The 16812-nt window shown below is 46.6% G+C and overlaps 1 protein-coding gene across 2 annotated transcripts in view; it reads right to left on the bottom strand.

Moving 5' to 3' along the window:
- The window catches only part of LOC140393798 (sodium-dependent neutral amino acid transporter SLC6A17-like), a 112075-nt gene that overhangs the window by 14527 nt on the left and 80736 nt on the right, over nucleotides 1-16812 (bottom strand). For both annotated transcript variants that reach the window (XM_072480243.1, XM_072480244.1), the window contains exons 8-10: nucleotides 13391-13583; nucleotides 9251-9443; nucleotides 3781-3940 (exon numbers count right to left, since the gene is read on the bottom strand). In XM_072480243.1, the coding sequence (XP_072336344.1) occupies nucleotides 3781-3940; nucleotides 9251-9443; nucleotides 13391-13583 (546 nt within the window). The remainder of the gene's footprint in view (nucleotides 1-3780; nucleotides 3941-9250; nucleotides 9444-13390; nucleotides 13584-16812) is intronic.

Raw genomic sequence — 16812 nt, forward strand, 5'->3', positions numbered from 1 at the left:
GATGTCCGTTCATTCGTTGTCGCAGCGTCTGCATGGTCTCGCCAATGTACCATGCTTCGGGACATCCTTTCCTGCAGCGTATGAGGTAGACAACGTTGGCCGAGTCGCACGAGTATGTACCGCGTACCTGGCTAGTGACATCGAAACAACCTGGTGTTGTAAGACTTCGTACTGTGCTCACCCCAGTCCAACGCCGGCATCTCCACATCATGGCTACCATCGACACCGCAAACTGCCGGCTCAAAGTGGAGAGGATCTCCAGGAAGATCGCGGGAGAAGAGAAACAGGAGAAAGTAACTACCACCGAGTGTGAGAGAGAAGAGAATCCGGAGAGAGTAACTACCCCAAGTGTGAGTGAGAAGAGAATCCGGAGAGAGTAACTACCCCCGAGTGTGGGTAACAAGAGAATCCGGAGAGAGTAACTACCCCGAGTGTGGGTGAGAAGAGAATCCGGAGAGAGTAACTACCCCAAGTGTGAGAGAGAAGAGAAACAGGAGAAAGTAACTACCACCGAGTGTGAGAGAGAAGAGATTCAGGAGAGAGTAACTACCCCGAGTGTGAGGAGAAGAGAAACAGGAGAAAGTAACTACCACCGAGTGTGAGAGAGAAGAGATTCGGGAGAGAGTAACTACCCCGAGTGTGATTGAGAAGAGAATCCGGAGAGAGTAACTACCCCCAAGTGTGAGGAGAAGAGAATCCGGAGAGAATAACTACCCCGAGTGTGAGAGAGAAGAGGATCCAGAGAGAGTAACTACCCCGAGTGTGAGAGAGAAGAGAATCCGGGGAGAGTAACTACCCCGAGTGTGAGAGAGAAGAGAATCCGGAGAGAGTAACTACCCCGAGTGTGAGAGAGAAGAGAATCCGGGGAGAGTAACTACCCCCGAGTGTGAGAGAGAAGAGAATCCGGAGAGAGTAACTACCCCTAGTGTGAAAGAGAAGAGAATCCGGGGAGAGTAACTACACCCGAGTGTGAGAGAGAAGAGAATCCGGAGAGAGTAACTACACCAAGTGTGAGAGAGAAGAGAATCCAGAGAGAGTAACTACACCCGAGTGTGAGAGAGAAGAGAATCCGGAGAGAGTAACTACCCCGAGTGTGAAAGAGAAGAGAATCCGGAGAGAGTAACTACCCCGAGTGTGAGAGAGAATAGAATCCGGAGAGAGTAACTACCCCCGAGTGTGAGAGAGAAGAGAATCCGGAGAGAGTAACTACACCCGAGTGTGAGAGAGAAGAGAATCCGGAGAGAGTAACTACCCCTAGTGTGAAAGAGAAGAGAATCCGGAGAGAGTAACTACCCCGAGTGTGAGAGAGAATAGAATCCGGAGAGAGTAACTACCCCCGAGTGTGAGAGAGAAGAGAATCCGGAGAGAGTAACTACCCCCGAGTGTGAGAGAGAAGAGAATCCAGAGAGAGTAACTACCCCCGAGTGTGAAAGAGAAGAGAATCCGGAGAGAGTAACTACCCCGAGTGTGAGAGAGAACATAATCCGGAGAGAGTAACTACCCCGAGTGTGAGAGAGAATAGAATCCGGAGAGAGTAACTACCCCCGAGTGTGAGAGAGAAGAGAATCTGGAGAGAGTAACTCCCCCGAGTGTGAGTGAGAAGAGAATCCGGAGAGAGTAACTACCCCGAGTGTGAGAGAGAAGAGAATCCGGAGAGAGTAACTACCCCGAGTGTGAGAGCGAAGAGAATCCGGAGAGAGTAACTACCCCGAGTGTGAGAGAGAAGAGAATCCGGAGAGAGTAACTACCCCGAGTGTGAGAGAGAAGAGAATCCGGAGAGAGTAACTACCCCTAGTGTGAAAGAGAAGAGAATCCGGAGAGAGTAACTACCCCCGAGTGTGAGAGAGAAGAGAATCCGGAGAGAGTAACTACCCCCGAGTGTGAGTGAGAAGAGAATCCAGAGAGAGTAACTACCCCGAGTGTGAGAGAGAAGAGAATCCGGAGAGAGTAACTACCCCCGAGTGTGAGTGAGAAGAGAATCTGGAGAGAGTAACTACCCCCGAGTGTGAGAGAGAAGAGAATCCGGAGAGAGTAACTACCCCCGAGTGTGAGTGAGAAGAGAATCCGGAGAGAGTAACTACCCCCGAGTGTGAGAGAGAAGAGAATCCGGAGAGAGTAACTACCCCGAGTGTGAGTGAGAAGAGAATCTGGAGAGAGTAACTACCCCGAGTGTGAGAGAGAAGAGAATCCGGAGAGAGTAACTACCCCCGAGTGTGAGAGAGAAGAGAATCCGGAGAGAGTAACTACCCCCGAGTGTGAGTGAGAAGAGAATCCGGAGAGAGTAACTACCCCCTAGTGTGAGAGAGAAGAGAATCCGGAGAGAGTAACTTCCCCCGAGTGTGAGTGAGAAGAGAATCCGGAGAGAGTAACTACCCCCGAGTGTGAGAGAGAAGAGAATCCAGAGAGAGTAACTACCCCCGAGTGTGAGTGAGAAGAGAATCCGGAGAGAGTAACTACCCCGAGTGTGAGAGAGAAGAGAATCCGGAGAGAGTAACTACCCCGAGTGTGGGTGAGAAGAAAATCCGGAGAGAGTAACTACCCCGAGTGTGGGTGAGAAGAAAACCCGGAGAGAGTAACTACCCCGAGTGTGAGAGAGAAGAGAATCCGGAGAGAGTAACTACCCCCGAGTGTGAGAGAGAAGAGAATCCGGAGAGAGTGCTGGGTCCCCTATTATTTGTCATTTATATAAACGACAAAGATGACTGTGTGGGGGTTTGGATCAGTAAGTTTGCGGCTGACACAAAGATTGGCCAGTGGTTAACAGTGAGGTTGAGTGTCTTGGGTTACAGCAAGATACGGATGGGATGGTCAAATGGGGATCTATGTGACAGATGAAATTTAAACCTGAAAAGTATGAGGTGATACACTTTGGGAGGAATTATTTGACAAGAAAGTTTTCGATGAAAGGCACGACACTCGGAAGTTCTGGAACAAAGGGACCTTGGTGCATTTGTCCATAGATCTCTGAAGGCAAAAGGGTAGGTTAATAGGGTGGTGAAAAAGGCATATGGGACACTTGCTGCTATCCATCGAGGTATAGATTACAAAAGGAGGGAAGTCATGTTGGAGTTGTATCGAACTTTGGTGAGGCCACTGCTGGAGGGCTGTGTGCAATGCTGGTTGCCGCATTAAAGGAAAGATGAGATTGCACTGGAGGGTATGCAGAGATCCATCAGGATGTTGTCTGGGATGGAACATTTAAGTTATGAAGAGAGTTTGGATAGGCTTGGGCTGTTTTTGCTGGAACCGATGGAGGTGTAAATGATAATGAGGAGCATGGACAGGCTGGATAGGGAGCAGCTGTTCCCCTTAGTTGAAGGGGACACAAGTTCAAGGTAAGGGCCAGGAGGTTTAGGAGGGATTTGAGGAAATGCTTTTTTACCCAGTGAGCGGTGACGGTCTGGAACACACTGCCTGGGAGGGTGGTAGAGGGGGGTTGCCTCACATCCTTTAAAAAGTACTTGGATGAGTCCTTGGCATGTTATAACTTTTAAGGCAATGGACCAAGTGCTGGCAAATGGGATCAGGTACGTAGGTGAGGTGTTTTTCACATGTTGGTGCAGACGCGATGGGCTTCTTCTGCACTGTCTGATTCGATGATTCGATCTCATAAAATGGCAGGACAAGCTCAAGTGACCAAACGGCCTCCTCCTGTTCTGTACCGAGGGGAATGGCCAGGGAGACAGAGTAATTGGTTTAATGAGGATTATAGTATCCTGGGTTATATCTGTGTCCATCATTACATGGGAAGTCCAGGTTCGAGAGTCAGAGGAAACTTACTTTTTTGTCCCATAAACCCATGAAACTGAGATGTTTTCCAAAATGACCACAATTGTGAGGGGTAACGTGGCGGAATAGTCATCGAACATTGTGACAAAGTAGTTTCCGGATCGTTGGACGAAGATGAGTCCGACGGAGAAAGCGACGATTGTGCAGCCAACTGTGGATAAAGAGCAAATGAAATGAATCAGAGGCATCAGGAGTGGAAATTAAAACGAATTAGAAATATTCGCCTAATAATTAAAAAAACGGAAAGAGCCTTTGTAAAGAGCTTCAGGAGCACAGGATTGTGACAGTCTCCATTTCACTTAGATACTCCCATTAAACCGCACCTCTCTCAGCCCATCATTCACTGTATTGAAAGCCCCTTACAATTAATTCTTCAACTATTCTCGAGGTGACTTGATAGTAGTTATAGCTACTTTACAAGCTCTTACCATCCTGAACATTGCTAAACCCTAGTGTGGAGGCAATGCAATCGATGAGATTGCGCTGATAATTCCACCAATTCTTCTCATTATTCCCTCGCAGGATGTGGATGCCACTGGCTAGGCCATTAATGCCCATCCTTAACTTCTGTCAAGAAAATGGTGGTGAACAACCTTCCTGAACTATTGCCCATGCACTGCTGGCACTGTGTGCCGGTAGTGGAGAGCGTGAATGTTTAAAATGGTGAATTAGGTGTCAATAAAGCGGCCGCACTTTGTCCCGGGTGGTGCCCCTTGTTGGAGCTGCGCTCATCCAACACCACAGGCCATTCAGCCTCAACACTCCGGTTTGGTCTATCCTCCACACGAGCCCCATGCTGTACCTGCCCTGGGATGGCCTATATTCTCTGGTGTTAAGAAGAATAAGGGGTGACCTCACCGAAACAGACAAGATTCTGAAGGGATTAATGACAAATGACTGTGGATGCTGGAGATCTGACGTTCAGATTGTGAAGAGTCACATTGGACTCAAATTTGGGCAGCACGGTAGCATAGTGGTTAGCACAATTGCTTCACAGCTCCAGGGTCCTAGGTTCGATTCCCGGCTAGGGTCACTGTCTGTGCGGAGTCTGCACGTTCTCCCCGTGTGTGCGTGGGTTTCCTCCGGGTGCTCCGGTTTCCTCCCACAGTCCAAAGATGTGCGGGTTAGGTGGATCGACCAAGCTAAATTGCCCTTCGTGTCCAAAATTGCCCTTAGTGTTGGGTAGGGTTACTGGGTTATGGAGATAGGGTGGAAGTGTGGGCTTGGGTAGGGTGCTCTTTCCAAGAGCCGGTGCAGACTCGGTGGGCCGAATGGCCTCCTTCTGCACTGTAACTTCTATGAATCGTTGGGCAGAATTTCCCCCAAATTGCGGAGATTGCTGGATCAGGTGAGAAAAGCTGTGTGAAACTCATTGGCTTCACAGATGTCTTTTCTCGCAAATGTTTAAGCACTCAGTGTAATATCAAAATGCTGACCAGGATCATCGCCCAGCTGGGGGGACAGGACCTAGACACACCAGCACACGGGGATTCTGAGATCGGTGTGCCATTTTTAAAGTGTGCCCCAATCTCAAAGTTATGTTAAAGACACCACCCCCAATGGAGATTGATGGTCCCCACTCCCCACGGAGAACAGGACCCCCCCACAGGTAAAGAAAGCACCCCCCCCCAAAACCCACACGCAGAAGGGCAACCACCCACCCCACCCCGCCACCCCCACTATGCAAGCATTGAGGTGAACCAAGCACCCCCCCCACTCCAGACACATCAGGGCACCCCCCCTCCCCCCTCATTCACTGGCACCTTCTCCCTCTCACTGGCATCACCCCACCCCCTCCACAGTTTCCAACTTCCCACCCCAAAGCATGCACAATCCCCACCCCTGCCCTACAACCATCAGGCCGCCCCCCCCCCTCCCCACACAAGGCTGGCGCTGCCAGGGGGTGATGGCCATGTCCCTCACCACCCAGAGGCTATACTCACCTCCGTGTCCCCGGCATGGTCATCGTGACTGATTCTCATTTTTGAAAACCAGAAGTGATTCACGCCGATGTGATGTGATACCTGCTGGGTGGGAGGATAAGACGGGGGCAGGCGTTACGGTGTCAGGCCCGATAAGTTTATGTAAATATATTCAAAATTATGGAAATCCTGATCACGTCACCAGTGTGGCGGGAGGGGAAGACATCAAAATTAGATTGCGCAGGTGCAAATCCCGTTACGGCTGCCTTGCAAGATTTAGTGGTCAGAATGAACTTTGTGCCTGCAGTGAACAGGCCGGTCAAGTCCCACCCGTTAATTCTGTTTCTCTCTCCACTGATGCTGACAGACCTGCTGAGTTTTTCTAACATCTGTGGAGAGAGAAACAGGCTTAATGTTTTGAGTCTAATATGGCCCATCAGAATTGGAGAGAATTAGGAATGTGATGGTTTTTTGTGATTTAAAAATGGGCGAAGGGGGTCAGTGGAGCAAAATAGGGCTAGGTTGGAGGTCAGGAGAGATTAAATGACCGATAGGTCCTGGAACACAAACAAATGGTGTGGTATTGACAGTGTTCAAGACTAAAGCAGGTGTTAATAGTGGAATAAAGGTCAGCACTGTTATGAAACGTTAACTCTGGGTGGGGTTTTCCATACCCGCCCGCCAGTCCCTTTGAAGTCAATAGAGTTTTGGCTGGCTCGCCTGATCCACCACAACAGGACGTGTTGCACCAGAGCTGGAAAATCGACCTCAGTTTTCCTCTCCACTGATGCGGCCGGACTTGCTGAGGTTTTCCCACATTTTCTGTTTTCATTTCAGATTTCCAGAATCCACAGTAGTTTGCTTCTATTTTACATAGTGAGAGGTTATTGACACGGGTCCGGGAATTTAGACCCTCGTCTCAGGATAAGGGGATGATGATTTAGGATAGAGCCGAGGAGAAACTACTTCACTGGAAGTGTTGCAAATCCGTGTCTCTCGGGAGTGAGGCTATGAGGAGTGGGTGGGAAAGTGGAGCTGAAGTCCTAGATCAGCTATGGTCATCCTGAATGTTGAAGCAGGCTCAATGGGACATTTGGTCTAATATTCTTCCAGTACTCTTCCCATTTCTGATGCCCTTGTGTTCTGATTGGATAGTACAGGGGGAATTTCACTCTGTGGGCACGATTTAACAGAAACATTTCTAAGTGTCATTTTGAGCCAGTTTAGCAGGTGTTTCTCGTTAGCATTTTTGGTGAGATCCACACCGGTATGCACCGATACTCAAGTCATTTTTTGGGGCCTTGGGGAGTTTCTCCCCGGTCTAGCCCACACTCAGGGCGCGATCCAATGGCCACGATGCACGCGAAAAGCAGCTCGCCGCGGTGCAGCGTGGCCGATAAATTCCAGGAGACCCCGTTCCTGGGATCTACCCGTCTCGCAACGCCTCGTGAGACTCAACGCGATCTCGCTAGACGTTGCAATCTCAATCCCGCCCATTGTGGGCATGGTCACTTTTTGGCAATTCTGCATACGAGAGCGAGGCAGCTCTCACTCTCATGTGCAGATTCCCGACGTCCTTGAGGCTTTGGGATTCATCCCTTTGCTTGGAGAACTCAGGTGAGCGCCTTTTGGTACAGGTCTCCACAAACGGGAACCTGACAAAACGGCACTCATAGGGGTCTCCCAGGGAATCAGAGGCCCCCCAGCTGCATGCCCTCTGGACAGGGTGCTGCCACTTGTGTGTCAGATTACTGCCAAGGTGCCCAGGTGGCACAGCCAACTAGCATCGGCACTGCCAAGGTGCCAGGTTGGCACTGTCAAGGTGCCCAGCTGTCATTTTTGTGCGTGCGATCGGGCCGAGGGTGCCCTGCGTAGGTGTTGATGGGGGCTGCAGGAGGGGGTCTGGGAACCCTCCCATAGAGCGTTTGGGCGGATGGGGGGGAGGTGGGGGGGGGGGGTCCAGGGTCACTTTGGGGCCTCTCGCTAAACTGAGGATTCCGGCGATCAGAGCTCCCGAATGTACAAAACAGGGCTATGTGCAGCCTCGGCCTGCGAGCGTCGGGAAACACGTGGCTAAACGTGCTCACTATGGGACTTTGTTCCAATTAGTTGAACTGCGCCTTCAGAAAATTTTTCAACAATGGTGAGCTGAACTCACTGGCGTGACCGGCTCCTCAGCGATCGGGCCACCATTTTGAAATGGTGCCCCAATCTCCAAGAAGCTTGAGGGTTCCCTACACCCTCCCACCCACTGGCAATATCACCCCCCACACACATGGGCATTACCCCCCCAAGTGAGGGTACCCCGCACTGGGGTTGCTGAGGGCCCCCTTTTTTCAGGCCTCCTCACCCCCTCTTTTGGGCCTCCCACTTTCAAGACCCACACTCGTCACCCGCGCCCCCCCCCTCCCAACCTCTAGGATGAGTGCAGCTCCAACAACACTCACAACATTTGACATCATCCAGGATAAAGCAGCTCAGTTGATCACCATCTACAAGATGCACTGCAGCAACACACCAAGGCTCCTTCAACAGAACCTTCTAAATTCACAATCAATACCATCTAGAAGGACAAGAGCAGCAGACACATGGGGACACCACCACCTGGAAGTTCTTCTCCAAGTCACTCACCATCCTGACAGGGAAATATATCGCCGTTCCTTCACAGTCACTGGGCCAAAATCCTGGAACTCCCTCCCTAACAGCATTGTGGGTGCACCTACTCTATATAGACTGCAGCGGTACAAGAAGGTGGCTCACCACCAACTTCTCAAGGGCAATTAGAGATGGGCAATAAATGCTGGCCTAACCAGTGATGCTCACGTTCTCTGAAGGAATAAAAAAAGCTTGGGCAAAGGTTCAAGGCTGACACTCTAGTGCAGTAGTGAGGGAGTGCTGCACAATCAGAGGTGTTGCCTTTCAGATAAGATGTTGAACTGAGACCCAGTCATCCCTCTGATGTGGATGTTACAGATCCTATGGCACTGTTTCAGAGAAGAGCTGGGGCCTTTGCCCCAGTATCAGGCCTTTACCCTTCCATCACAAAAGCAGGTTATCTGCTCATTAGCTGCCTCATTTTCCATATTAAAACAACGACTACATTTCAAAAGTTGATTTTTTAAAAATTTGATTTTGATTTATTTATTGTCGCATGTACCGAAGTACAGTGAAAAGTATTTTTCTGCGGTCGAGGGAATGTACACAGTGCGTACGTAGGAGACAAAAGAATAATCAACAGAGAACATTGACAAAAGTAGCCCATTGGCTAGAAACGTTGCCATGTGCTGTGGTGGTGATAGGCGTCATTTAAACGTAAGCCATTATTTTCTTTTCTGTATCTTACCCTTGATGTAAAAGTGTTTCATACTGATGTTGCGTGACAATACTGGTCAGCTCTCAATGTAACAAGCATAAATGTTCACAAAAACACATATCTAAGATAAGCTGAATAGGTCAAATGACTGATTCTGGACAAATAATCTTTTCCCCAATCTATTGCAATGTCCCAGAATGCACCGGGGTTTGTACTGGTCTCTTACTTGTCAAGAACTCTTTGCGAATTTTAAATGTATCAACCATTGGTGAGACAATTCCTTCCATGGTCCCCATCATGCTGCCCAATCCCAGGTTAATAAGCATCAGAAAGAAGAGCACCGACCAGAAAGGGGAGGCTGGGAAATGTGTCATTGCCTCTGTGAAGGCAATAAACGCAAGGCCTGTACCTTGGACCGACTGTAAGAAAATCAGAAAGATCAAACGAATGGCAGAAATTTAAAAATCGTTACCGCAGCCAACTACTAAACGACATATCAGAGCATTGTCAATGAAATCTTTAACATTTTGGCCAAACCTTCCGTGCTGGTTTTCAAAATGACTTTATTTTAAACTCAAGATCCTGCTCAAAGTAATTTGCCTATCACCAAACAGAAACTCATCAGATCAGCAGCAAAACTGGCAACATTTTAGCAAATAGTTTTATTTTAAATGGTGTTGAAGATTACTTCTTTATATGTCTAAACCAGGCTTGTCAAATCTTTGAGGGGTCACATTTCACATTTTTTCCTCTCACACGAGGGGCAGATGTGCAGGTTTTGGAAAGAAGATTTGGCACAACATTAAATGTGAATTTAAAAGGCAGCACGATGATGCAGTGGGTTAGCACTGCTGCCTCACGGCGCCGAGGTCCCATGTTCGATCCCGGCTCTGGGTTACTGACCGTGTGGAGCTTGCACATTCTCCCCGTGTTTGCGTGGGTTTCATCCCCACAACCCAAAGATGTGCAGGGTAGGTGGATTGGCCACGCTATATTCCTCCATAATTGGAAAACATGAATTGGGTACTTGTTGGACATCAATTCAGACGAGACGCTGAGAAGCAGTGAACCGATGCTTTAATAAGCTAAATATGTGCCGACCTGTAGCTCCTCCCCCACTGCAGGGCTGACCCAGGTCAACAGGCTTTATACCTCCGCAGCTGGGCGGAGCCACAGGCGGAGCCAACAGCAGCACCAATAATAACATTCCAACAGTACAACAGCAACAACCAATAACAGAACAGCAATAACAATAAGTATATGCAACAGTGGAGATAACAATACTAATAGAACAGTAGAACATATATACAACAGCCTTACATAACCATACGTGGCTCACCACAGTACTCTAAATTTATATTTTAAAAATGTGAATTTAAAAAATGAAAGCTGAGCTACGAAGGAAAGAAGCACTCTGCTAAGAATATAAAACAAGATTGAAGCATAAATTGATAATTTTATAAATTGAGTAATGAATAGAAAATGGCCTTTGCACTGTGAGGGGGTGAGTGTGTGTGGGTCCAGCTCACTCTCAGACTTGGGGTGCTCCCTCACTCACCCTCACCCACTGTGTGAGTGACTAAGTCGGTGTGCACTGGCGGGTTTGAATGGGAACCCTGAGACCGGGAGTGAGCTAGACCCCTTGAACGCGATCCAATGGCCACGCTGTGCTGCGACGAGTTGCTTTTTGGGCGCATTGAAATTGAATGGTGAAAAATGATTGCAGCAGCTGAAACTGAGACTTCACAATTCTGAATGTCCTGTCGCCTTCCTTTTCCTTTCTTTTAGGAGTGCGTGAGGTCCATGCATGTGTGTGAAGAGTATTTCAATTCCAAACACTTCCTGAGCGGCCAATCTGGCTTCAGGAACAGGTGTAAGTAGATGAGGTGAATAAAAAATTTCAGTTGGTAACTTTCTACACTTTTTAATTTACTGCAACAATTTATTTTAATATTTCTTTATTTAAAATTATGATATAGAAGCTAAAGGTTCCCCTCACAGCCCAGTTCGAATATACGAACAAGGAGCCAGAGCAGGCCATTCAGCCCCTCGAACCTGCTCCGCCATTTAATAAAATCATGGCTGATTTGATCTGATAGTAACCTCAAATCTGCACCCCGTCTCCCCCCCAATAACCTGTCACCCTCTCGCTTACCAAGAATCTATCCCCCCTGCCTTAAAAATATTCAAAGACTCTGTTTCCACCACCTTTTTTGGAAGAGTTCCAGAGTCTCACCACCCTCTGAGTGAAAAGATTTTGCCTCATCTGTGTTTTATATGGGAGACCCCCATTTTTAAACAGTGACCCCTAGTTCTAGATTCTCTCACAAGAGGAAACATCCACTCCACATCTGGCCTGCTGATACCCCTCAGGGGTTTGTTTGAATTAAATCACCTTTTACTCTTCTAAACTCTAGTGGATACAAGCCCAGCCTGTCCAACCTTTCCTCAAAAGGACGGCTCACCCATTCCAGGTATTAGATTAATAAACCTTCTCTGAACTGCTTCCAATGCATTTGCACTCTCCCTTAAATAAGGTGACCAATACTGTACACAGTACTCCAGATGTTATCTCACCAGTGCTGTGTATAACTGAAACATAACCTCCCTACTTTTGTATTCAATTTCCCTCCCATTTTATTATCTTTCCTAACTAGTTGCAGTACCTGTATACCAGATCCCTCTACATTGCAAAGCTCGGCACCATTCACCATTTAGAGTATAAGCTTCTCTTTTATTCTTCCTGCCAAAATGGACAATTTCACATTATCCCATATTATACTCCATTTGCTAGATTTTTGCCCACTCACTTAACCTAGCTACATCTTTTGGTAGTCTCCTTATGCCCTCTTAACTTACTATCCTACCAATCTTTGTGCCATCAGAAAATTTGGAAATCATACCATCCATCCCTTCATCCAATCATTTATATAAATTGTAAAAAGCTGAGGCCCCAGTCCTGAACCGTGTGGCACACCACTCGTTACATCCAGTCAACCTGAGAAAGACACACTTATGTCAACTCTCTGTTGCCTGTTAGCTAGCCAAACGTCAATCCATACCAATATGTTACACCCCCTCCCAACACACACACACACCATGAGCTTTTATTTTCCATAATGACCTTTGCTGTGGCCCTCTGGAAACCTAAGTCCAGTACATCCACCAGTTCCCCTTTATCCACAGCACATGTTACTTCCTCAAATAACTCCCAATAAGTTGGTTAACATGATTTCCCTTTCACAAAACCATGTTGACTTTGCCTGATTACCTTTAACTTATCCAAGTGCCCTGTTATAGCTTCTTTAATAATAGTTTATAACATTTTCCCTACGTCGGATGTTAGGCTAGTTGGTCTGTAGTTTCCCACAATCCCCCTTTTTGAATAATGGAGCTACATTTGCGATGTTTCAATCTAATGGGACCTTCCCCCGAATCTAGGGAGATCCGTAAAATTAAAACCAATGCATCACCTACCTCACTAGCCTTTTCTTTTAATATCCTAGGATAATGTCTATCAGGACCCAGGAACTTGTCAGTCCACAACTTCAAAATTGACTCAGTATCACCTCTCTGATGATTGTAATTTTCCTGAATTCCTCCCTTCCATCCATTTCATTGTTTATATCTGCTTCTAGGATGTTACTTATATCCTCTGTAGCAATATGCCTGTTCAATTCATCTGCCATTTCCTTTTTCCATCATCAATTCTCCAAGCTCACTTTCTACAGGACCAACATTCTCTTTACTCCTTTGGCTCCACTACATAGTTTAAAATGCTCTCTACTTCCCCAGTTATGCGATTCGCAAGAACATCGGACCCTGTACGGTTCAAATGTAGACCATTCCAATGGTACAGCCCCCACTTTCCTCAATGCTCGTGCCACTACCTACGTAACATAACCCACTTACCCATATCAGTCTTTGAGTCATGCCTTCATCTCCCTAATCGAATCTGTCCTATACAAATATGCATGTGGCTCAGGTAATAATCCAGAGGTTATGACCTTTGAGGTTCTGGTTCTTGATTTGACACCTAGCTCCTCATACTGACTATGCAGGGACCACGATGACTTGATCCCCCCTCCCAATCCAAGTTCCTCTCCAGCCTCAAGCAGACGTTCCTAACACTGGCACCGGGCAGGCAACACAGCCGCCTGGACTCACATCTGGATATTGGTGAAACAATAGAATGTTGTCCAAATCACAATTAACCTTAACCCTTCCCATCAGGCAAATTAAAAACAGCACTATAAAATACCAGTAACAATACATACCAAAGGTTCATTCTTCATCTTCATCTCATTATTCATCCTCGACGGCCTCATTATTTCAACATTCCACTAATGGATGTCCATACACTCACCTTATTCAGCTCATCCTCCAGTTGACACGTGTCCAGTCCTAGTTCGCTGAAATGATCTTCCTTCACTGTCTTTATGACACTGTACATCTCGGAGTAATCAGAAGCCGTGAGATGCGAGAAATTTATGTGTGGAGGAATCAGGTCATGGCTCAGGACTTTGGAATTCAGGTATCCAATAATCTTTTCAGAATTTCTGCCGACAGAAAAATGAAGAAAGATTGAGCCAAATCATATGTTGGGGGGTCAAACGCAGGGCAGTGCTGAGGCCAAGCATGTTAAAGGGTGCTGTCAAATCCCACATTTAACACTCTGTAAGATACTCAACCACATGAAGTCAATCACAATGGAAACAATTTCAGAATATAACAACTCCAGACACATCCCCCAAGCGCAATCAATCAGATCTCAGAGGTCATTATTCCTTTAACCAAGAACACAATATCAGGCTAGAACGAGGGAACACAGTTTAAAAAGAAGGGACCTCCATTTTAAGATAGTGATGAGAATAAATATTTTTTTCTCAGAGGGGCATAAATCTCTGGAACTCTGTTCCCCAGAGGGCGGCGGAGGCAGGGTCAGTGATTATTTTTAAGGCAGAAGGAGATAGATTCTTTAAGGGAGTCCAAGGCTATGGGGGGTAGGGGCAATGTGCAGTTGAAACCACAATCGGCCTTGATCTTTTGAATAGCTGAGCAGGCGCAAGGGCTGCTTACTCCTACTCCTAACTCATAAGTTCGTAAATGGTAAAAGAAATAGGAGGACGGGTAGACCATACGGTCAGTAAAGCCTGCTCTGCCATTCAATATGATCTTGGGCTGCAATTCCACTTCCTTGGCTGTTCCCCATATCCCTTGATTCCCTGAGATGCCAAATGGGTGGCACTGTAGCACAATGGTCAGCAATGTTGCTTCACAGCACCAGGGACCCGGATTCTACGCCCGGCTTGGGTCACTGTCTGTGTGGAGTCTGCACGTTCTCCCCGTGTCTGCGTGGATTTCCTCCGGGTGCTCCGCTTTCCTCCCACAAGTCCCGAAAGACGTTCTTGTTAGATGAATTTGACATTCTGAATTCTTCCTCAGTCAACCCGAATAGGATCTGGAGTGTGGCGACTAGGGAGTTTTCACAGTAACTTTATTGCAGTGTTGATGCAAGCCTACTTGTGACACTGACAAAGATTATTATTGAATCTGCTTATCTCAGCCTGAAATGTTTTCAACGATGAGGTATCCACTGAGGCTCAGGGTTGGAGAATTCCAAATATTCTCAGCTCTTTGAATGAAGTAATTTCCCCTCATCTCAGTCCTAATTGATCAGCCTCTTACCATCGGAACACATGAATTAGAAACAGGAGTAGGCCACTCAGCCCCTCAAGCTTGCTCCACCATTCAATAAGATGGTGGCTGATTGGATTGCAGCCTCAACCCCACATTCCTGCCTATCCCCAATAAGCTTCCACCCCCTTGTTAATCAAGAATCTTCTTTAAAATTATTCAAAGAATCTACTTCCAGTGCCTTTTGAGGAAGAGCTTTCCAGAAACTCACAGCCTCCAGAGAAAGAAACGTTCATAATCTCCATCTTAAATGAGCGCCTATTTATTTTTAAATCTTCCGACGAGATTATTTTAGATCTTCCGACAAGAGGAGACATCCGCTCCACATCCATCCCGTCAATACCCCTCCAGTTATTAAATGTTTTGACCAAGTCACCTCTTACTTTTTTAAACTCCAGTGGACACAAACCTAACCTCTCCAAACTTTCCTCATAAGGCAACCCGCTAATCCCTGACATTACCCTGAGATTGTGCCCCTGTGTTTTAGATTGCTTGACCAGCGAAAACAATCTCTCTGCACCAACCCATCAAACCCCTTCAGAATCTTCTTTATTTCAATGAAGTAGCCTCTCTTCTTCAAAACCCCATAGAAAATTGACCCAATTTAACCAATCTTTCATGATGGGAACCCCCCCCCCCCCCCCCCCCCCATCCCAGGGACCAATTCAGTGAACCTTCACTATAACACTTCCAATACAATAAAGGCCAACATATCATTTCCCTTCCTAATTGCTTGCTGCACCTGCATGCTAATTTTCCGCATGCCTCGTATGAACGCACCCAAGTCTCTTTGAACATCAACACTTACAAATTTATCACCTTGTAAAAAATATTTTACTTTTCTATTCTTATGACCAAAACGAATAATGTCACGCTTCCTCATATTATGCTCCATCTGCCGTTTTGTTGCCCGCTCACTTAACCTGCCTCTTTGCACATCCTCCCCACAGCTTACTTTTTCACCTAGTTTGGTGTCATCAACAAACGTAAATATATTACTCTCGGTCTTTTCATCCAAGTCATTGATACAGATTGTAACTAGCTGAAGCTGCAGCACTAATTCATCCAGCATCCACTATGAAAATGCTCAGTTATGCCTACTCTCTGACTACTGTCATTTATTCAATCATCTGTCCATGCTAATATATTTTCCCAACTCTATGAGCTCTTATCTTCCAACTGAACAGAACAATTTCTGGGATACAATCGGGTTCTGGTTTTGGGGGCTGAAATCTGATGACTACAAGTTCTGAGGTGTAAGCAAATTACTGTGGATGCTAGAATCTGAAATAACAGAAAATGCTGGAAAATCTCAGCAAGTCTGACAGCATCTGTGGAGAGAGAACAGAGCTAGCGTTTTGAGTCTCGATGACTCTTCGTCAAAGCTCAGAGATGTGATTAGTTGAAGAAACTCCACAATGTTGCACACTGTACTCAGAGACACAAAACTTTAAATACAACAGGGACATTTATTCTGTGCCCATGTTTACAAATTCAAGAAATGGACTTGATTGGTTACTGTACTGTTTAGAATGACAGCTGTCACAGGGCATCTAAAATGACAACAGAGTTACCTGGAACTCCATTCCCGACAGCACTGTGGGTGTACCTACACCACATGGACTGCAGCAGTTCAAGATGGCAGCTTACCATAGCCTTCTCAAGGGCTACTAGGAATGGACAATAAATGATGGGCAACGAAGTGCACATCCCAAGAATGAACTGAAAAAAATGCTCATGGTGCTGGTGTTAAAAGTGAGAAAGATTGTTGGGAGGAGTGCAGAGAGATTTATTCTGTATTTCTTGGTGTACTTTAGGTTAATAATGGAGACCAAGATTGCGTGTACATCTCAAAGATATTAGTTCAGAAAATGAACATGTGGAATCTGTTATGGGTGGAGATAAGGAACAGCAAGGGGCATAAAATATTGTGGAGATTTGCCTCCAAGCAGTACTGGACATATAAGGAAAGATATAAAACAAGGAATCCGAGATGCATGCAATAAGGGTATAACTGTAATCATGGGTGACTTTAATTTACACAGACTGGACAAACCAAACTAGCAATGGTATGGTGGAGTAGGAGTTCCT

The sequence above is a fragment of the Scyliorhinus torazame genome, chromosome 17, assembly GCF_047496885.1.
Source record: "Scyliorhinus torazame isolate Kashiwa2021f chromosome 17, sScyTor2.1, whole genome shotgun sequence".
NCBI classification, from domain to species: Eukaryota; Metazoa; Chordata; class Chondrichthyes; order Carcharhiniformes; family Scyliorhinidae; genus Scyliorhinus; species Scyliorhinus torazame.